Source organism: Oryza sativa, chromosome 2, assembly GCF_034140825.1.
Source record: "Oryza sativa Japonica Group chromosome 2, ASM3414082v1".
Lineage (NCBI taxonomy): Eukaryota > Viridiplantae > Streptophyta > Magnoliopsida > Poales > Poaceae > Oryza > Oryza sativa.
This window is the reverse complement of record NC_089036.1, coordinates 12,137,856-12,161,060: the sequence shown is the minus strand read 5'-3', so window position 1 is coordinate 12,161,060 and position 23,205 is coordinate 12,137,856. Positions and strand designations below refer to the sequence as shown.

Genomic DNA, 23,205 nt, shown 5'->3' with positions numbered 1-23,205 from the left:
TAGTCCTGGTTGTAATAAAAACCGAGATTAAAAATTATTTTTAGTCCCGATTCAAAAGTTTAGAGCTGCTTTTTAATGTACCAACCGGGACTAAAGATCTATTTCTAGTCCCGGTTGGTAACACCAACCGGGAAAAAAGATGCATACTATCTTTAGTCCCGGTTGGTGTTACCAACCAGGACTAAAGATCTATTTTTAGTCCCGGTTGGTAAAACCAACCGGAACAAAAGATCGTGGCGGAGAGTATGAGGCATCTGCCATCTGCGAGATCGAGGAGGAGGAGGAGATGGGCAGCCTTATCTCTTCACCTCTTCCTCTCCTAACCTTATCTCTTCATCCCATCTCTTCCTCTTCCTCCTCCTCTCCTCTAACTCCTCAACTTCCCTCCCCCATCATCCCTTCCTCTTCCTCCTCTCTAACTTCTCTCCTCTAACTCCTCTCCTTCCCTACCCATCATCCCACTGATAGATCGGGCGGCCGGCGGCCTTGCGGCGTGGCGGGGCAGAGGCCCGGGCGGCGGCCTCGCGGCGGCGGGCGGCGCGCCAACGGGCGGAGGCCTGGGCGGCCTCGCGGCGGCGGACGGCGCTGCGGCGGACCGGGGGGCCTCGCGGCGGCCGGCGCGGCAGTGGCCAGCAGCCTGTGTTATTTTTCTTTTTTTTAAGAATTTGTGATTCGAATCTGTGTATTTGATTTGTGTGTGATGTCCGTAAATATGTGATGTATTTGTGATGAATTTTGTAGAAGTTATGATGAAATTTTGTTTTAAGATTTTGTGATCTATTTGAATATGGCCGATTTGGGGATTTGGGGATAATTTATTTGGGATTTTGGGATGGGGATGGAGTGAAATCAATATATTAAAAACACAATGAAGAAAAGAAAATAATAATAAAGTAACCGATCTAGCTAGGCTAGCTCTATCTTTAGTCCCGGTTGGTAACACTAACCGGGACTAAAGATACATTTTTTACTCCCGGTTTTTTTTACCCGGGACTAAAGATAGTGATCTTTAGTCCCGGATTGGTAGTCCCGGTTTGAAAACCGGAACTATAGGGGGGTTACGAACCGGGAGTAAAGCCCCTTTCTCCAACAGTGTACATTACCCAAGGTTACGTATACGTCACTTAGTTTATTAGGTGTGTTATTATATAGCTTCTTTTTAGGGGCAAAGCAACTGTGTTTGGGCTTGAAATGCTGAGTCAGCCCTGTGACAGAGGGAAAAAAAAGAATTAAGTCGATTCTGCGTCCCTTAATTATGTCCAGTCCAATTGTTGTGCCTCGATCACGATACAGGATATAAAAATTCTCTCAACTTTAGAAACCGGATCGATTCATCTCCTCGATGGTAATTATATGTCCAGTCCAATTGTTGTGCCTCGATCACAATACAGGATATAAAAATTCTCTCAACTTTAGAAACCGGATCAATTCATCTCCCTCGATGGTTTGCGAGATGATTTTATCTAATATGGTACTTACGTGGCAGATTGATCGACCAGGTATTCGTCCAACATGGCAGGTAGGTGACGCTTACATTGCATTACAATCGAAAAGAAGAAGATACAAATAAAAACCCCAAATGGAGCTGTTCAACAATCAGACCAACAAGGCAACAACAACCCATCTCCAGTTCGATCCCCACTGACATACTGGTTGGCACCAAGCAAGCAAGCAAGCGTGTGCATGCTCACTGTCTTTGCCGTGAAGAGCTCGACCTCGCGGAGCGACTTTTGCTACGATAATGAGCGACAGCCAACACGGCGCTGCTGGCGGGAATTGAAGGTTCCCGCCGCCGCCACCCGTGACGACCTAAGACGCGTAGGCGCACTGTGGCGGCCGAAGTTCTCGACGGCGTGATCCTCGTGTCCTCCACGGCATTCCCGTACAACTTCCTCGTCGCGCTCGAGGCCAGCAGCTAGTAGCTCCGCGCGCCGGTGGTGATGGCTCCTCTTGCTCTATGTCAGCGTCTCCGAGGCCGCTGCCATCGGCCTCCTGCTCGTGTTCATCTGTCACCTTCGTGGGGTTGAGTGCGCAGGGGCATCGACAGCAAGTAGTGAGCACGACGGCCGCACCCACCTCGATCCCCATCCCGGCGCGACGACGACTGCTTCTCCTCGGCAGTGGCTATTGGCGGGAAGGAAGGGCCTCGGCGTCGGTGGCTCCTCTCCGTAGGAAAGCGAGCAGCAGCGGGAACCGAGCGCGCGGCCTCGGCTCACACCTTGACACGTACGTGCATCCCTTCATTCTCGCTGTCGCTGACCTCCGCGCCAGTGTCGTTGCCCCTGCCAGTTGAGCGAGCCGCAGAAGGAGCAGGGTTGATCCTATTGGTTATGCCGATCTGATCGGGCCTCACCGAAATACTGAAATTTTAAAAAATTCGATTCAAAATTTCCGAAATGTTAAATAAAATTTAGTTGAATTTGAACAAGTATTACCAAAATTCATGAAAAAATTGAAGTAATTTCATCCGAAATTTCCAACCCCGGGAAGGAGGGTAGGAGCCACGGCCAGCCGAGGTGAGAGGGAAGCCACCGTAGGGAGGTAAATTTATCCGGTTTTCAATCGTTAAGCGAGTCTTTATACCTGGTTCTACGGTTAAGAGATGTGAATTAATTAAACTTGTCATATGATTGAGGGATGAAAAACAAACTTTTTCCAGGAAAAAAATAAAAATGAAAGACAGCTCAAGGACCTCATTTTTTCGCTTATGCTTATACTTATCAGCCAAAATTAAAATTTTCAACCTTAAATTTGAAACTTATTTTAAGGTTTTTTCATCGAAGTTTATTTTTCAGCCTTTGCTTTTAGATCGCTAAGAACACGTATATAAAAGTTTTATTCACAAATTACTTTTCGTTTATAAATACGTCGTTTCGCTTATTCCATGAATAAGAGAAACGATGGCTCCACAAATCTGTTAATGGGGCCAGACCCGATCATACTTCCACATGTGAGCTATCGCCACACAAGTAGGACTATCAAGAAAAATCTTGCGACGGTTTCTTTTAAAAAACTATCAAAAATTAACTATATTACGCCACACTAAAATTAACGTAATTTATATAACTATATTGTATTATAATTTATATATAAATTTTACATAAGTACTAGAAACAAACGAAAAATCTATATATCTTGTACGGATTATACAGTAAGTTTTATAGAGATTAAAATGTTATTACAGTACAGCTATATAGTGTAATAACACTATGGGACAATTGCTCATTTGACCCTATTTTAGAGTCTAACTACCAATCTAACCCTACTTTTCGTAGTTTGCTTATTTGATTCTGCTTTTTAAAAAGTTACACCGTTAGGGTTTCATTTAGAAAAAAAAAAGATCAAATTATTATTCAAACTGACCAAAATACCCCTGAACTCAACACTATCATCTCACTCCCAATCCTATCCAGTCACTCTCAACCCCATCTCTCTCGGCGTGCTCCGCGCGGAAGGAGGGAGTCGCGGGACCTCGCCGCCGCGGTGTGCGAAGCGAAGGAGGCGCGTGGCGCGGGAGCCCGCCGCCGCCGCCAAGCACGGAAGGAGACGCACGCGCGGGAGGAAGCGCACGGCGCGGGGCGCGAAGGGAGGCGAGCGGCCCGGGAGCTCGCCGCCGCCGGCCGCGGAAGGAGGCGCGCGGCGCGGGAGGGCGCGTAGGGAGGCGCGCGGCGCGGGAGCTCGCCGTCGCTGGCCGCTAGAATTTTGCTGCTTTGTTTTTGCTGTTGCTGCTGCTCTCCATCTCTCTCTCGCCTCTCTTTGTTCTTGCCCGGTGCTCTCCTGGTCAGGAGGACGGCATGCTGCTGGTGCTGGAGGGATTATGTAATTTTTTTTTGTGAAATTTATCAAAAATCTGTCAAATGTATGTTAAGTTTCTCAAAAATATATCAAATCTAAGTGAATTTCGTCCAAAAGAAGTTAGATCTATTTCAAAATTGTCAAATCACTCAAACCTAAGTTAAATTTGTCACTTATGTTAGTAAAAAAATTGTCACATTTTTAGATAAAAATACACAAAATTAGGCAAGCACTTTGAAAAAGTAGAGTCAAATGAAAATGAGTGGGGGCATAAAGGCTATTTTTTTCTGAATTAACACTGTTACGTTGCCTTAACGGAATAGGGCCAGACCGAACGTTCGTTTTTAAAAAAGAGAGTCAAAAGAGCAAACTTAGGAAAATAGGGTTAAATTGATAGTTAGACCTTAAAATAGGATCAAAAACGCAATTGCCCCCTAACACTATATAGGTAGTAGATAGATTTCAAAGTTCAATATATAAGAAAGGTTCAATTGATAAGGATTTATCAATCATTCAGGGGTGGCAAGCCTAATAGTCTACAAGTAAACTACCTCAACTATATTTCAAGGGTAAAGGGAAGAATAGTTCAGAAGAACACTACAAGCAAAGAGTGATAACGTTTGCAGATTCATCACAAAATTCTTTCGGTGAGTGACATTTCACTGCTAAGAATATTGTGAAGAATATAACTTTCGGCCGAAAAAGTGAGACATATGTACAAAGTTGTCTCCACTTTAGCTAAATGAAGGAAGCCGTGAAGAAAAAAAAAAGGAAGTGCTACTCTGTGATGTTAGCCAGCTCGTGAAATTACAGTGTTGAGAAGATAAGCACGAAGCACCGACAAAGCCTCCTTCTCTAGCCTCTATAAACGGAGTTGGTCCAGCTAAAGAGCACAGACCAGAGAAGCAAGATCCTCTAGCTTAGTCTTTAAGAACCTTCAGCCTCTTAGTCCTGTAGTAATGTTAATAATTTACCTTTCTAGTATATTGGGAGCAACAAATGTTATATAAACGGTCTAAGGTGAGAAAACTTGTCTGTACCTTTCTTTGGGGTCCCGAAAGAGAAAACCGTATGTAAGCTTACTTGTTTAATATGAAGTAACTTTCTTATATATCATTGTTTGTTTGTTGAGAAACCTCTTTGGTAGTTCTTATTCTTAGCTTGCATCTTGTATAGGCATCCGGTGGTCCTTGTATCTATAGAGAAGTGTTCTTTTTGGGTAAAACTGCCTAGAGAGGCAGGAGAAACTACTACTCTTGCTTCTCTGGTGTGTTCTCTTCAGCTAGACTGACTCCTTCTATAGAGAGCTAGGAGGCTCGTCAATGCTTAATGCTTATCTTCTCAACACTGTGATTTCACGAGCTGGCTAACATCAGCGGAGTAGTACTTCCTTTTTTCTTCACGACTTCCTTTGTTTAGATAAACTGGAGATACATGTGTACATATGTCTCTCTTTTCCGCCAAAAATTATATTTTTCGCAGTATTCTTAGCTGTGAAATGTCACTCATCGAAAGCAGTTTTGGATGAGTCTGCATACATTAGAAATATAATTGAGATAGATTATTTGTACCTTTTACCTTAGAAACCTTCTTATATAGATTCTTCCTTTTACCTATAATTGAGGTAGATTATTTGGACAATATTAGGCTAGTTATTTATCTCTTATTTTAAAACACTTTCAAAATTTAACTTTTATACAGTACTAAAACTAACATATATAATTTCTATGAGTATTTTGTATTATAATTTATATATAGATTTTACATAAGTATTGGAAACAAAGATACATTAATTCTATATATCCTGTACGGAGTACATTGTAAGTTATATAGAGATTAAAATGTCATTACAGTACAGCTATAGTGTAATAACACCATATACTAGATAGATTTCAAAGTTCTTTCACCCAAAAAATTGTGATGGGTTCTTTAGCATTTGCACGTAGAAGCATATATATATGCTCTCCTCCACATGCGCGCTGCATGCATGCAAAAGCGCTCCATGATTGACTTGTTAATTTATATACTCCCTCCGTCCCACGATACAAGGGATTTTGAGTTTTTATTGCAACGTTTGACCACTCGTCTTATTCAAATTTTTTTTTGCAAATATAAAAAACGAAAATTTGTGCTTAAAATACCGTAGATAATAAAGTAAGTCAAAAAAAAATAATAATTTCAAAAAATTTTGAATAAGACGAGTGGTCAAACGTTACAAACAAAAACTCAAAATCCCTTATATTATGGGACGGAGGGAGTACATGGTTAATCTCATGGTTGAAAATTAGATGTAAACGAACAAATTTATTTTTCACTTGAATGTAACGTAGATATATAATTTACTAACCATTATCCAAAACTTTGGTTTTGTTCACCGAAATTTCTGTGCATAGGATTTGTTGAGAGATACGTATGGTATTGTGTGGCACAGTCTTATCACAAACAGTCAGCTTATAAAAAAAAACAACCTTGTACTCATATCCTAGCACCACGAATCTGAACATACTCTAATCTGAACATACTCTATGTTCAGATTTATTGTACTAGGATGTATAGTACGATGTTAGTTTTTTTAATGGTAGGATGTATAGTACGATGTTGGTTTTTTTAATGGAGGGAGTACGCTGAGTACCTACGTACTGTCACTTATTGAAATATACTCTCTCTGTCCCATAAAAAACCAAACTAGTACTGGATGTGACACGTCCTAATACAATAAATCTGGACATAGTCCCTCCATCTCAAAAAAATGAATCTAGAACTAGATATGATATATTCTAGTACAATGAATATGGATATAGATATGTCTAGATTCGTAGTACTAGGATATGTCACATCTAGTACTAGGTTGGTTTTTTATGGGACGGAGGGAGTACATCTGTCTAGATTCGTTGTACTAGAATATGTCACATCCAATCATAGATTCACTTTTTTTGGGACGAAGGGAGTACATGTTTTTAAAGGAAAGAGTTGTATCCTATCTTACTATAAAGTTATCCCTCACTAACTCCTTAAGCTTAACATGCAAAGATGCCACATCATCATCCACTAACAAGATGCCACATCATCATCCACTAATTAACAAGATGCCACATCATCATCCACTAACAATCATCATATTTAAACAATTAAACATCATGCAAACATACTATATCTTTATAGTTTTTATAATTTAAGAGCTTTTCAAATACAAACATGTTAAATTATCATCCAACATAATTCACATAATGTTTCAATGTATATCTTTATTAAGTTTTATGATATCCTATATACTTATATAGTTTATCCTCACTTAGTGCTTAAATGATTAATCTATGGTCTAAATTATCTTTCTCCTTTTTTCTCTAATTAAGTCATATCACATCTATTGTTTTTAGCCTTTAGATGATTAATCTACGGTCCAAACTATCTCCCTACTTTTCTTCTTCCATAAAGTCATACCACCTTACTTTTTATGTTTAAATCACCATTCTACATACTATTTAAATTTAAATTATCATAAACCACATTAGTTTACTTAAGCTGATATTATCTAGCTATCTTACACGTTATTTTTTTTATTGTTATCATACTAAATTCCCGCAGCAATGCGTGGGGTTTCACCTAGTTGTTTTAAAATTTTACCCCATGAGCTGCTGTGCGTTTAAGCGGACTGGGGTCAATTAGCTAGCTTGGTGGCCGGGTCCCTGCCTACAAAATGTTGAGGATATGTTGTTATATGGTCGGATGACTCGGGTCATCTGACCCTGGTGGTAGTAATGTGGATCCTCCTTGTCCAAATATCTTTGTTTCAAAATATAAATATTTTAAAATCTTTTAGCAATGATTTAGATTATTTTAAAAAATGCACAGTGCCTTTCACTACATAAAATGTTATGCGTAAGATGAAGACAAATTTAAATTAGTGAGATGTTACTATAGGACACGTAAGCTTTTATTTTTGAACTTTTCATATTGTCGGCTTTTGAAATCCTTTTTTTAAAAAAAAATGGTCACCTCTTCCATGGAGCATCCTAAACATTTTTTATAAGCAAAATAAAGTGTAATTTCGCCACAGAAAACGGTGCATAAACCTGATGAAATAATAATAACCTAAGAGAAAATATAATTAAACTTATGTAAGATTGGCCGGCTGCTCGGTGTGGGGATGTTATATTTCACATGTAGCAGGGGTACGTTCATCACCTGCACATTGTCTGGACGCCGCCACGTACGTACGGGCCAGCTGCCACACCAGCTAGCCGGCCGGCCGTGTATGAATGTGACGTCGAATCCGACGATCGAGGGGACCGTCTCGATCGACCTGATGACAAACCGGACGAACGATGCAGCAATCCGACCCATCGAACAGGGGATCGATATCATGCATATCGGAGTATCTTGCATGTCATGACGGCGCGCGCGCACACACACATACATACATACATACATACATACATACATACATACATACATATATATATATATATATATATATATATATATATATATATATATATATATATATATATATATATATATATCTGTGTGTGTGTGTGAATGTGTATATATGTATATGTATATATATGTATATATATATATATATATATATATATATATATATATATATATATATATATATATATATATATATATATATATATATATATATATATATGTGTGTGTGTGTGTGTGTGTGTGTGTGTGGTTACGTGGCTACAATATGTAACTCCCTCCGTTTCATATATATATACCTTTTGGACTAACATAGATTTATCTATTGATCAATGTATATGTTTTTTTATATATGTCTAGTTTCATTAACATCTATATGAATTTGAGTAATGCTAAAAAGTCTTACATCGTAAAACGAAGGAAGTATGTCTTAGTACGCAGTTAGTACATTCGTTTTTTATATACACTCTCCATTTTTATATATGACGTTTGTTGATTTTTTACATCACCACAACTCCAGAAAAGCACATCGGTACCAGTTGGGAATCCCCTTGGGTGCCGGTTTTCCCAACCGGCACCATGGAGGCGGCACGGATGACTTCGGTCATCGGTGCCGGTTTCAAAACCCTGTATCTATATGTGTGTAATAGATGCCGGTTTGTAGGTTTTAAAATCGGCACCTTTGAGACGTACGCGATCCAAAAAAAGGCTCGATGCACTGGATTGAATAGAGCCGATACATCGAGCGCATCCACCCCGCATCACTGAACTCCCAAATCATTGTAAGCAAATCACCTACTGATAAAGTGGACACAGTGACTTCAAAACCGCTGATACAATGGGTCCCCACCAAAGAAGGACAACCACAAGGACCCACTGGTGGGACAACCACAAGGACCCACTGTCATAATAGGACTCTAATGATGATGACTACTACGAGAACGGTGACAAGGAGGAGGGCATGGAGGCCAAGGCCGAGGCTGAGAGGAGGCCTCGGTCACCATGATGTGGTGATGGCAGTGTCTTGCATGGCCGAGGCGCAGGAGGAGGGCCTAGCACGGTTGTGGCACAGGTGGCGGGCGCCTGCGATGTGGAGGTGTTGCTGGATGAGGCGAAGGCTAGGGTGCCAGCCAGATGGTACTGAAAACGGTCACGGAAACTCTCGATGCAACCGAGCATCGTTTCTGTATAAGGGGTACCATTTCCTACCGTACTGTTTATAGCTATTTATAAATTTTGTTTTTTTAATTTCTTTATGCGTCGTATTAATGTCGACACTGAGTAGCTTAAATGATAAATATGGTCAATTATCGGCCGATCCATCGTCGTTTTTGAAGAGATCCTGCCGATTCCGACTATTTTCACCCCTGGTAGAAAGCACTAGCAGAAGGGGAGACGGAGGAGAACGCGTGGCACCAGACTCATCTCCTTTCGATTGAACAATTTATTCCCATCGAGAAATAGGCTTATATATTTCCCAATTTTGCATAGGGTACTCTGCTCTAGGTAGGTAGCCTAGGTGAGGACACAGGTGAGGGCTGTCTGAACTAACGGTTGGCAAATGAGCTAACAGCCAACAATTGTGAAGTACTCCTACCTGTGCTAATTGCATGAATTAAGAATTTTGTATAGAAGTGCAGAACAGTAGTGAAATACGAAGTAGTAACATAGATTGTACATGAAAAATTAAGGATTTTTTATTAACTATAGTGGTTGGTCCATGATTATATATAATGAAACTGTGTGAAAAACCAACCAAAAGTTACACCCCACCATCACCAGCTTAGACTCATTCAAGCTCTACTATCCAACATCACTCGAGGTTCTTTTGGAGAGATTACGAAAGAAGAAAAAGACCATGATGCTCTCATTAAATAGGGTGTGAGTAGTGGTAGATGGGTGATCGACGGTAAGATGGTAAAAAATATTAAATACTAATTAATTAATGGAATAAATATACTATAGGATTTCTTATATTTTGAGATAAAGTTTGAATTTTGGATCATATATTATATATTATAAGACAGAGGACTCCATCCGTCCAAAAAAATATTTGTCCTCATTGTCATAAGATATATAGGTCACATCCTATTTTAAGGCTGTGTGTTCATGTTGCTCCTTGTTGGGAACTAATGCCTTGCGCACGGAAAACGGAGCAGTCCATTAATACGTGATTAATTAAGAATTAGCTAATTGTTTTTTTAAAAAAATAGATCAATATGATTTTTTTAATTAACTTTCGTATAGAAATTTTTTATAAAAAAACACACTGTTTAGCAATTTGAAAAGTGTGCGTGTTAAAAATGAGGGATATGCGTTGGGAACCTAACTAACTAACGCAGCCTAAGTTGGCTCTAAGTAATAAGCTTACAGCTTTTTTTTAACCTCTCTCTGCCCAACATTAACCCGCTTCACTCCAAAGCACCCACACCCATCCACCAGCTCACAATGTCATGTCACTATGCATCTCACACTTCTCTCTCCATCCCCACCTTCACGTTCCTCGCCACAACAACACGTACAAAACAAAAATTCCCACTCACATGCAATATGTGCATATGCAAACCTCTCCTACCTCACACTCCACCCTAGCTAGCCCACTACACCTCCTACACCCTCACCATCCAATAGCGCAGTGACAGTGCCAATGGCCTCTCACACCACCCTCATCCTCCTCCTCCCTCTCCTCGCCGCCGCGGCCGTCGCCGCCGCGGACGTCGCCCCTGCGCCGGCGCCACCTGCGGCGCAGACGATCAACCTCACGGGCATCCTCGAGAAGGGCGGGCAGTACAACACGCTGCTCCGCCTCCTCAACGCCACCCGCGTCGGCGAGCAGCTGGGCAGCCAGCTGAAGACCACCTACGACGGCCTCACCTTCTTCGCGCCGACGGACGCCGCCTTCGCCGCGCTGAGGCCGGGCACGCTCAACGGCCTGAGCGACCAGGAGCAGGTGCAGCTGGTGCTCTACCACGTCCTCCCGCGCTACTACACCCTCGCCACGTTCCAGACGGCCAGCAACCCGCTGCGCACGCAGGCCACGGGCCCCGCCGGCGTGTACACCGTCAACGTCACCACCACCACGGGGCAGAGCCTCGTCAACGTGTCCACCGGCGTCGCCGCCGTCCCCCTCGGCACCACGCTCTCCGCCGACTTCCCGCTCGCCGTCTACTCCGTCGACGGCGTGCTCCTGCCGGAGCAGATGTTCGGGAAGGCCAAGGCTCCCGCGCCGGCCGCCGCGCCCGCGTCCGCCGCCGGGAAGGGCGCCAATAAGGAGCACAAGAAGGGCGGCGCCATGCCCAAGAATGAGGTCGCGGCCACCGCGCCGACGGCCGGAGCTGGAGGAGAAGATTCAGATGACAGCGCCACCACCAATGCGGTGGCCGTTGCAGGCGCGGCCGGTGTGGTGTGGACTGCTGCTCTCGTGGGGATTGCCAATCTTGTCATCGCGTAGAAAGTGTGTGCTTGTCTTTTTCTCCTTCGCCGTTTTCTTTCGTTTTCGTCGTTGCATATGTTTCATTGCACGTGTCCTATTTTGTATGTATGCAAGAGTATTTATATATGTTGATGATGATTCACTCAGTGAAATTTACTGGCTTCTTTTGGTCTTTCCATTGCATGTGCCCTACTTTGTCTGTATCTGAGAATAGTTATATAGATGATTCACTCAGTGAATTAAATTCACTCTTTTATATTTCTTTCCTACGGCATGTATGTATAAGAGTTCAAGGTGGCCTTTCTGGGAACACATAACCTATATTAACAAGGATGATAGCCCACGCAGGGCATGTATATTATAGTCTGCATTTGAGAAACTTCTAACAATTGAATATCAACCATATGGGACCATATCCTATATGAACAAAAGCTTCCCGTGCACAATCAGTGCACACCAACTATAGACATTTACTCCTAATAGTATTACATGTATCTATAAAGTCTCATATTCAAATTCATTATATTTTAGCGATAACAAAAAAGTGAAAAAAATTGACAGATTTAAGGGTAAAAATCTGTTAGAATTTTGTCTTTTTCTTTATGACTAAAATATAATGAATTTAAAGATAAGATTTCACAGGTAGGTGTAATACTATTGGAAGTATGTGTCCAATTTTTTTAAAAAAAATTTGTGACATTTGCTAGTTGATGTGTACGGAGTGTGCACAGGAAGCTTGTGTACATAGTATATATTCCCCAACCATATAGCACTTGCCAAACTTTAGAAGTATGTTTTCTTCATAAATTTATTTGTCATCTTTTCTTAAATAACTTTTCTTACATAGGAGTATTTTTCACCCATATACTATCTAATATTTAATTCATCTATATAAGCTATTTTTTTCTTCATCATTTAAAAAGGAGGTAGAATAGTTTGTTTAGGAAACATGTCTAACAAATTAAGTTTAAATTAAAACTAAGGTGTTTTTTCTTTTTTAATTGAATGTTTTGGGGCTCTTTTTTGAACAAATCTTGGAAAACTATTATTGCTAATAATGTACCATCAAGCTAGCCCTCTTTTTAATTGGTTCACATTGATGCAATTTGTTATATATATTTACATATGAATCAATAAAGAGAGAGTAGATATACATATCCTAGATCTTGCTTCCGAGAAACGTACACATGTCATACGACAAGAGGGGGGGGGAGTTATGTTTCCTTTGAGATAGATCCAATGGTTTCAACAGTTTGATTTATAAATATAATAATGACCCAAAGTAATGTATTTGTTTTATACTTGTTAAATATCTATTTTCTAATCAAATTGTGTATTATCATAATATTATTTATAAATTTTATGTGTATTTATAACATTAATTTTATGTGTTGCATATTGTTCTATTAAAAGCTTTGTGTTTTTAAATAGATCATTAAAATATCTATATGATTTTACCTATAAATGTGTTTTTATCTCTTTTACTTATTAAATATATAGTTAGTTTGGATAATCTAATAATGTATGTGGATAAAATATTAGCTATATGATTTAGAGCATATAATTGTTCGGAATTTATTATCACAAAATATGTTTTCTATCTAATATAGAATGAGGGAGGAGGTATGGCGTACGTACGTGTGCTGGTGCACGTGCACGACACGGACGGCCCGTGTGGATCCTTTTTTTTTAACTCTTTTTATTAACTAGCAAAATACCCGTGCTTTGTTACGGGTAAAAGACAAATAAATTTTTTATTATGCTAAGTATTGATCACAAATTTAAATGATAATTAGGATGGATGAAAACCAGTATTGCATATTGATATACTCATATTCTCATCATAATAAAGATGGGCATCGGTGCTCGGGCAACGAAGAAAACCAGAACAACAGGAACATGGCCGGCAACGACGTGGCCCTGATAGAGAGAGAAATGGCATTGGCGAGCTCTGGTGGTGAACACGAGCAGATGAGTGTGTTAAAACATGTTCCCAGACGAGGGGTTCCATTTTCCTTGAATGCGTAGAAAGAACGAAGATGAATAAAAACAACCAACACTATTCATCATCTTCCCTAGCCGAAGCAAGAAACAAAAAAGAGGGAATATGGGCGTTGGTGCTCTGGTGATCATATGGCGGTGAGGAAGGTGGTCGGACATGTACCACGATGTGACTTGTCCATAGATGGTGGCGGTTGGTTATAAAGAAAATCAAAACAGCGGGAACACAACCAGCGACGATGTGGTCCCCACAGAAAGAGAAACGGCAACAACGAGCTCTAGTGGTGAACACGGTCGAGTGAGCATGTCAAAACGTGTTCCTGGACGAGGGGGTTCCGTTTTACTTGAGCGCGCAAGAGGGAGGGAACACAGAGGAGAAGAGGGGTGCTGGGAGGAGAGGTGCCAGGGAGGAGAGGGGCTACGGGGAGAGGGGGATCACGAGGCAAAGATGGGAGGCGTTGAGAGGGAGGGAGGGAGGGAGGCGAAAGCGGAGGCACGTGGGAGGGAGAGAGGGAGGCGGAAGCAAAGACATACGGGATCGAGACAGGGAGAGAGGCGGAAACGGAGGCCATGCGTGATGGGGAGGTGGATGGACAAAAATTTGTCCGAAGGCCTTACATATTTTTTTAATTAGGTATAGAGGTGCACCCAACGGTAGAAAATAGTGATTTCACCGTATTTAAAGTAAAATCGATGGTTAGATATTTTTATTTCTTTAGAATTGTTTGGATTTTACTCTACTTTATTAGAGCACCACGAGGCAGCTTACGAGAGTTTGTAGGAAGAGCGTTTTAGGAAATATATAATAGATAGATAGATTTCATACAAAAATAAATATACCCTTGTAAGTTGAAAACCATAAATCTGTGCGATGGGGCTTTAACACCCATCAGTAATGCATATATGGTACGCACGTATAAGAATTGAACATAGTTTTACACTAATATTATTAATTACAACAAATTGATACTGCAGTGTCAATTTTCCAATAACTAAGCTATATTCTTATTTACAAGAAATGTAATATATATTATAAATATATATCCAAAGGAATTAATCGTCAAAGTATATATGTATTTACATGTTTATTACATATATATCTCACCTCTTTGTGATGAAAATTTGGCTCAGTCCGTGGTTACCCACTGATGTTTTCTCGTGACTTTTATATCTCACCTCTTTAATTAACACATTCTGTATCCTTTATAGTCCTGTTTGAAGAGACCATGTTTTGATTTAATTGAGTGTGTGTTTTAAATATTTGTTTTCACTTTTATGCGTATTCCTGTTATTTTAATGCAGTTTAATCGTAAAACAAGTAATTCCTGTTAGTTTAATACACAGTTTAATCGTAAAACAAGTACTACCTATGTTTAGAGTATATGACCGGCTTTTGTACGTACGTCTGGCCTTACAACTTATTAAAAGATAGTGCAAATATCATTTATTTTGTTATAACTTATATGTGTACTATATTTTGTAATAAGACAAATAAAAGATGAATGATAAGACAATGTGTCCAAAAGCCAACTGCTTCTTATATTTAAAAATGGTGGAAGTACCAAACTATGGGTTAATTTGTGCAGTAGTATTTTCCAGTGTGAAGGTGGTAAAATACACAGGGCAAGTACAGTAGAATTCATATTGATTTAGAGATGCAAACTAATATAAATCATTCCACACTGAAGGACAATAAATTTGCTATATATAAAAATGATATGTCATATAAGTACTACATCCAGTTCGGATTGAATTACAAATTGTTACAACGCAATAACAACATATGAAGATTCATAATGACAACGCTACATTCAGCAGAAAATTTCACTCCAGATAATCACGATGTCCCCAAGAACTATTTTTGAGCTTTTTTCGCAGAGGGCCTACCAACGTTTTTCTTTTTGCTGCCAGAAGATCCACCAACGGTTTTCTTTTTGCCGCCAGAAGATCCACCAACGTTTTTCCTATTGCTGCCAGAAGATCCATCATTCTCTCTCTTCCTCCTAGGATTTTTCAAGATTTTTATAATTTCTTCAAACACTCTTGCCTTCTCTTCTTTGATAGTATCAATTTCATCAATAAATCTCGCCATCCGCCTACTTGACATTGCAGTGACCGGTTTGTTGATGATCCTCCCTATCTTCTTCTTTATACTTCTTATCTGTGACAGGTTAAAGAACCAAATTAATATCACATAAAATGAAATCAACTTCATTTTATATGCAATGAACTATGTACAACATATATTACTACTCCCTCCGTCCCAAAATAAGTGCAATTTTAGCACTGTTCATGTTCAACGTTTGACCGTTCGTCTTATTTTGAAAAAGATTATGATTAGTATTTTTATTATTATTAGATGATAAAACATGAATAGTATTTTATGTGTGACTAATTTTTTTAATACTTTTCATAAATTTTTCAAATAAGACGGATGGTCAAAGCGCTAAGCACGGATATCTATAGCTGCACTTATTTTGGGACGGAGGTAATACTCAACAACTAGAGGCATGTAGATGATCGTTTTCCATGCACATGCATACCTGCTCCACCGAGAAGGTTATTAGAGCTTTGTCTTCCCCATCACAAACCTTGAAGAAATTGTTCAGAGTCTCCAGTTCCTTGTCAGTTTCCACCGCTGTGGCGCGCAGATACTGTATCACCTCGTGTGGAGCCATTCTTGATGGCGTCGCCTGCGCCCTCTTCCTCTTCCTGTCTACCATGCTCGGGTACATGGTAGCAGTAGCAGCAGAGCTACCTCCAGCTTGCTGGGTCACTTGAGATGATTCCAGTATCTTCACGTCTGCCCTTTTCGCTGCTGGACGACTGTTTGCAGCGGCATAGAATTCTTCAACTTTGAACAGTAAGGTAGCAACAACAGCATTCTGCTCATGGGCTGCTGGCGGCGCCGGCGCCGGCACCGGCGCTGGAAGCTCTGCTGCTGGAGGAGCTCCGATGAACTGTGCCGCCGGCGGGGACGCTGCATCTGTAGTTACTGCGCACATAATATCAATTTGTATGAATTAATACACAATGTACAAATTAAAATGGTTCAAATGAAAACATCCATGCCTTATCACTCGCTCCACTGTTTCAGTATCGAAAATTTGACGACGGCTCGATCATTTACCGTTCTCAAATGGGGCTGACACGATCGTATGGAGCATGTTCATTTCCATCGCCGTGTGACTGTTGGCCATGTCGGTGCGGACCGCTCCGGAGAAGTTGTAGCCAGTGTCCAGAAAATGATGCCCAGTCGTATCATTTTTCAGCTTCTCAACGTTGCTTGCGATGAAGTCGCTCGCGGACTCAATGGTATGATTGGTAAGGCTGAAAACATTTGAAAAAGAAAATTACGATATAGAAACTGTTCTGATCCCTTGAGAGGTTGTCTCCTCGCTTGTTTAAATCCATCCAAAAAGATATGAGAAAAAGTCTCAAAAATTTCGACAATATTCATACAACATATATATATACAAGTACACAACATCATGCAAACTCCACTCACACTAAGATATAAAAAAAAACAATGCAACAACGAATGGAGGTGAAGGTGAAAAACAATCAAAGTATTTATATGGTTTCACAAGAAGGTAATCCTAACAATATAACATTTTTAAAAATAATTGGGGGAGGGGGGATAAGCAATGTTGTTTTTCATGCACAAGAGACAATTCAACGTCTTCTTTTTGAAAGTCACATAGCACGATTTGTTTGACAAAGTGTTTTCTTTGCATCCAATATTCCCACTCCTCATAGTGCTCAAAATATATTTGAAAATTGGCTTGTCAAGATACCCAAGTCCAAAAAAAAAATTATGATCTGAGCCAATGCACTATGTTGTTCAATTTGGCGTTGCCCAAATGGTAAATCTTTTTGTAATAAAATTTCGCTAATCCTATAGAGTAGGTTATCTTTATGTGAACCAGCTCTACACTTGGTATTAGAAGTAGGAAACTATGCGTAGTTATATATACTGCAGTTGGAATTAGTAGCCAAATGGTATTTTGTTCTGTTTTATATGTCTTTGTACCTATAGAATTACTTACTGGAATTTGTGTGATTTGTCTTAGCTTTTAATTCAAATGGTTATCGTTTTAGAGGAGTTGGGGACTTGTCCCATCACTCTATATTTTTTTCTTTTTCTTTCTCAATACTAAAATTTATTTGTTGTATCCGAGTTGGTAGAGACCGGGAGATATAAACCACTTCTATTAACTAAAAAATATATAAAAAAAGTACTATTCATATGATGAATTTATCTTTTATTTACTGTGCAGGACAAACATGAACGTGATTTTTGGAGTGATAGACGTCATTATACTCACTATTGTCAATTTTTTTTACACTATTTGTATTGAATTTGAAAAAAAAAAGGTACACGAGGAGAGACGTACATCTCCTCAAGGGATTATAATCTGTTTTCTCGGTAACAGCGTGTGATTGTTGGGAATTTTATGAACAGCCGGTGTTGGGGAAAAAACATTGGATACAACAAAACAAAGTTAATTTAATTTGAGTCGATCCCTTACTCGAAGTATAGCAGTTGTCTCCCGGGGAAGTGTAGTCCTTCAGCACCAGTAGCAGTGTATCTGCGATCCACAATCGCATGTTGAAATGATCCAACCCCGGTTGCATGAACCAAGAAGTATATTGTCCGGCTAGCTGCGCGGCACAAAGGGCAACAATTTCACAAAATCACACGCCGGACATCTATTCATAATTCATTATCAAAGCAATAATCACAGTCGACATTGCCAAGTAATTCTCATTTTGATGCGTATTAATCTGCACATAATTAAACACATGAAAGCATATGAAATATTGATAGAACTTATTTACCGTTTGCATGCATCATCTCCCTGACAAGGTGGCAGTTGGAGCAGTCCAGATCTCCGGCCTGAAATGGGACGAAGTCGGCGTACTCATCGACGACGACGGGCGGAGCAGTGTCGCCGCCGGCGGCGGCGCCGTGTGTGTCTTGGTCAGCCCACATCAGGACATCATCCATGTCGACGTCGCCCATGTCGACGTTGAAGTCCATGAAATTGAACATCACGGGGGAGCATGGAGCGTCCCGTGATGGGGCGGCCAAGAACAAACCGTCGTCACCGCCTGAGGGCGCCATCGTCGTCGCCGGCGCCGGCTGGCCGGCGAAGCCGTGCGCCGCCGGCAACGGAGCCAGCGGTTGCTGTTGCTGTTGCTGGTGATGCATCACCGGCGGCGACGCCTGAACCTGATGAGTGTATCCACCGGCATTCATCGCCGGCGGCGGCGGCGGAGACTGAAAATTCAACTCGGGAAAGAAGTCGAGATCGACATCGAAGCCGAGATCTGCAAGCACCGGGTTCCCGAGACCGAAATCCGCCGCCGGAGCGGGCTCGACGTGAGCCGTCGCCGCCGGCGCCGGCGCCGTAGGAAGCGGCTCGACGTCGGGGAGGACGGGCAGGGGCAATGTGGTAGCCGCTTCTGCCTCACCGAACAAGGGAAGAAACTCCATGTCGTCGAGCATGTAGCGGCTCACATCTCCATTGGAGTCGTAGAAACGGTGCTCGCCGGCCATGGAGATGGTGATGGTGATGGAAATAAATCGCAAAGGCGGCGCGGTGGGGAGCAAGGAGAGAGATCGAGTGAGAGAGAGATCGAGAGAGTGTGGTAAGTTAGGGAATGAGTTGGGGAATATATATATATATATATATCTCGCGAGCGGGAGGGGGTGGTTTCGAACGGATCGAGGCAGCGGTTGGCGATTTCCCCTCGCGTGCGCGTTTCTTTCTTTTTTGAGGTTTCTTTTCGGCCGTCGGATGCGTATCGGGCGGCGCTTGGCGATGGCTGCGGGGGCAAGTGGTGATTAGAGCAAAGGCGGCGCACCTTCTTGGATTTTCAATTTAGCCATTTTGGGCAAGTTTCGGGATGTGAACATGTCCTTGTCATAACGTGTGGATGGTAGAAGAGTGAGACTTATATACCAGTGACTGTCATAACATGTGGATGATAGAAGAGTGAGACTCATATACTAGTGATTGTCATAACATGTGGATGATAGAAGGGTGAGACTCATATACCAGTGACTGTAATGACAGTAATATTATTGTCGAGGATTCTCATCCAACTATTATTTGCCTGATCTGCGTTAGAATACCAATTATAGATGGAGCAAATATATGGATTCTCGTTCACACATATATAAGGATGACCATCCACTCCTTACCAGTATAAGCTAATCAATACTTCAACATATAAATCTGAAAGAGCATAAAGTCAGAGGTTGTAAGCCTAAGGCCATGAGGTAACCGGTAGTAGTTGCAGAAAAAAAGTCCAAATCTGAAATAAAAGTTTGAAATGAAAATCTTTAATTAGATAAGAATGAAAAAAGAAGCTGAAAATCAGAGAAAAAAACTTTAATATTGGAAAATAGTGATAAAATTAGGGAAAATCAGAAAAGTAAACAAATTGAAAGTACTACGAAGAAATAAAAATTACTGAGCATACAAAAATTATGAGAACTTATCAAAACGATCCAAAACCTAAGTAATTGTTTTACTAGTTTGAAAATAAAAACATCTCAAAAAAAACCACCACGTTCATTATAAAGTCTAGTAATTCCTACATTAATCAAAGGGAAAAGTATGCTTTTAGCTAGAAATATAATTTAGAAATAACTTAAATTTGGAATAACGAAAACTGAAAGAAGTGTCTACCAAGAAGACAACACGATATTAATTAAAATTTAAAATAAAAATAATTGCAAAATTATATTTTAATGTGAATTTAAGTAGGAATATATAATATAGAAATAACTGAAATTACAATTAAAAATAAATAATATTGAAATATAAGTCCATCTGGAACACAATACATGATTAGTTAAATATCTGAAAAATATAAAATAAATTACAAAATTGGATTTTACTAATTTCAAATAAACTTAAAAATCACAGGTTCACCTCTGACAGGGTGTTTCAGTGCCCATTATGCATGATCATCGGTGACGGGGTGGAGTTTAGAACCGACAAAGATGTATGTCATCAGTTACAGGTGTTTGTTGCGACCCGACACCGATGAGGCTTTTCATTAAAAAAACAAATCGGTTTTATTGGCTAGCCTCAAATGCTAGCCACGCCCGCTATAAAATTCGCAGTATTCCTGCAACACATAACTTCCCCCATAGTCCCATATATTTGACATTCACATACAAAAATAAGATTCAGAAACGACCACAACACATAAATTCAAAACCTCAGATGCATGCAAGTCTCAATAGTTGGATTACCTCAATTTTTTCAATTCTCTCAACGACCAATACCTTTGATTTCTTACCTTACAAAATCACCGAAGCATCTTCAAATGAGAACCATCAATCACAACATGTGAATGCAGTTATAATTTAAATTAACCAAGTGATGAATATATTAGTTAATATGAATATTACCAATGTACATACATATAAACAGAAGCCAAGAAAAATCGTTTTCCAATAGAGAATGTCACTTAATCATCCATTTAACACATATACGTGTAGCTATCCTATGATAATTCAGCTACTACTTTGCACAAAAACTGCCCTTTGGAGAGACAATTTTTGCTAGGATGAAGGCAGCCAATTCATTTCTAATATCCTCGAAATTATGCTCTAGAATGTTTGTAACAACTGTTGGTATTTAATACGGTCACAGATAAAATCCGCAAGCGTACGGATATACCGATGTAGCACTTCCCCTACGGAGTATTTCAAGGGTATCGAATCCAAGAACGTGTGTGGTCAAATCTTCCTCCGGTTCATCCAAGGACACCAACCAAATGATAGGCCAGGATAGAGAGGATTTACTAGTGAGAAACAGTGTCTAGGGAAAGCTTAACTTTAATCCTAACGCAATACTTCAGGCACAGGCAACCCGCTGTTCCCAGATGTCGCTCTACTACGTACCCGGACAGGGAGGACTTAACTAATCTCGAGGGCTGTCACCACCTCTACACCTACCTCAACACACTGTGGGATACGCAACAATTACTGGATAACAATTACCTAAACACCACGTCTAAGCAATTAATATCTACTTTAGTGTTTATAACTCACCAAAGCAATCACTATATTTTAATTAATTATAGTGAACAATAATCCCGTATGCTATTTACGAACTAACCAAGAGATAATTCTCACAAGATAAATCTAAATTACTCAAGAAGAATATTATATTGAATTCAGAGTAATAAATAGAAAAAAAAATAGGAGAAGATTACCGACAACTCCGGAATTCTTCCGACTCCTTCTACTCTACACTTTTCCTATTCTAGTATACAATATAGGACAATAGAGCATCTTGTAATTCAGCTCAAGCTTGGAAGTGTGTGTGAGAGTGAATGAAGTGAGGTCCTTTTATAGGGCAGTTATGACGGTTGTGAGAAGGGAAAATGTCCGAACTGCCCTGCAACCGTCATTGGGAGAACATCTGGAGCGTCCACGCCAAACCCCAGGATCAACGGTGATCAGGGGGGTTCGGCCGAACCTGGGCTGGGCCCTCTTGGCCTGGCCTTCGGTCGGTGGACTCCCTGAGACGTCCTCTATCCATTTCTCGGAGTTTTGGGTTGATTTACTAATGTTTCGATGAAGTTCACAATCCCTCCTTGTATGGATACATAATTCTCCTCACTCGAGTCTGATTTTCCTCCCAACACTGGGGTTTATTATCTGCATACAAATATATACCAACACTTGTGTAATATTTGAGATGAAACACCTATCACTATGTTGGATGTTTTATTATCCAAACTTTATGCAGATGTTGGCGGTATAGAGTCGGCATTTAACAGCCGCCAACAACAACCTCCTGAAAGAGAGGCGTTAAGTTAGTACAGATCCTAGGTGCAACCATACCAACGTACTAATTTGTTTTCCCAAATCAATATACCACAAACCTCGGGATCTAGCGCAGTCACCTGTCCTGTGAGGACCTTCATGGTATGGCACACGTGGAAACCACAGGTCTCGCTGGATTGTTGCTTGCATTTGAAGTCGTCATGGTGATAGAGGTTGGATTTTTCCTTCTTGATGCATGCCCATTTTTGCACGTATTAGTCCCATGCTGTGTTCAATGCCTCTTTGAGAGCGTTAAAGTCATATTTGTCGCTTATGCGGCAGTTAAGATAGTAAAACCTACTCCATTTTGGCACTATGCACAATAGAATCCAATGGAACCCGCAAAGTTAATATAGTGTAAGTTAAAAACCACACTTTTAGATGTAACTAGATGATGCCCCGCGCTTTGTTGTGGGATATATGTTAGATATTGGAGAAACGATGAAATGATTTGGATTGAAATATTACGAAAATGATTTGAGAATGATGATTTAGCATGTGTATGTCTAGTTTTAGAATGAAATAAATTATATATATAAATAATTATTACTGCCTCCGTTTCAGGTTATAAGGGGCTGTTTGGTTGCTATCCTGAGGAGAACTAGCCTGACACGGTTTTGGTCCTATTTGGTTGCTGGCCTGAGACTGTTTTCCCCTCGCCTGGCCTAATGCATATCTCCGCGCG

At 40.4% G+C, this 23,205-nt stretch overlaps 2 protein-coding genes across 2 annotated transcripts; one reads left to right on the top strand and one right to left on the bottom strand.

The window, feature by feature from the left end:
• Positions 1–10,744: 10,744 nt before the first annotated feature.
• LOC4329121 (fasciclin-like arabinogalactan protein 6) lies at positions 10,745–11,840 on the top strand. Its single transcript, XM_015769358.3, has one exon. The coding sequence runs from the start codon at positions 10,877–10,879 to the stop codon at positions 11,678–11,680; it is 804 nt and encodes a 267-aa protein (XP_015624844.1). The 5' UTR covers positions 10,745–10,876; the 3' UTR covers positions 11,681–11,840.
• A 3,510-nt stretch (positions 11,841–15,350) lies between these two features.
• Positions 15,351–19,321, bottom strand: LOC136355101 (uncharacterized). Its single transcript, XM_066307260.1, has 5 exons — positions 18,506–19,321; positions 18,196–18,328; positions 16,794–16,993; positions 16,207–16,658; positions 15,351–15,824 (listed from the first exon to the last, which is right to left on the bottom strand). The coding sequence occupies exons 1-5, from the start codon at positions 19,224–19,226 to the stop codon at positions 15,519–15,521; spliced, it is 1,812 nt and encodes a 603-aa protein (XP_066163357.1). The 5' UTR covers positions 19,227–19,321; the 3' UTR covers positions 15,351–15,518.
• Between the last annotated feature and the right edge of the window lie 3,884 nt (positions 19,322–23,205).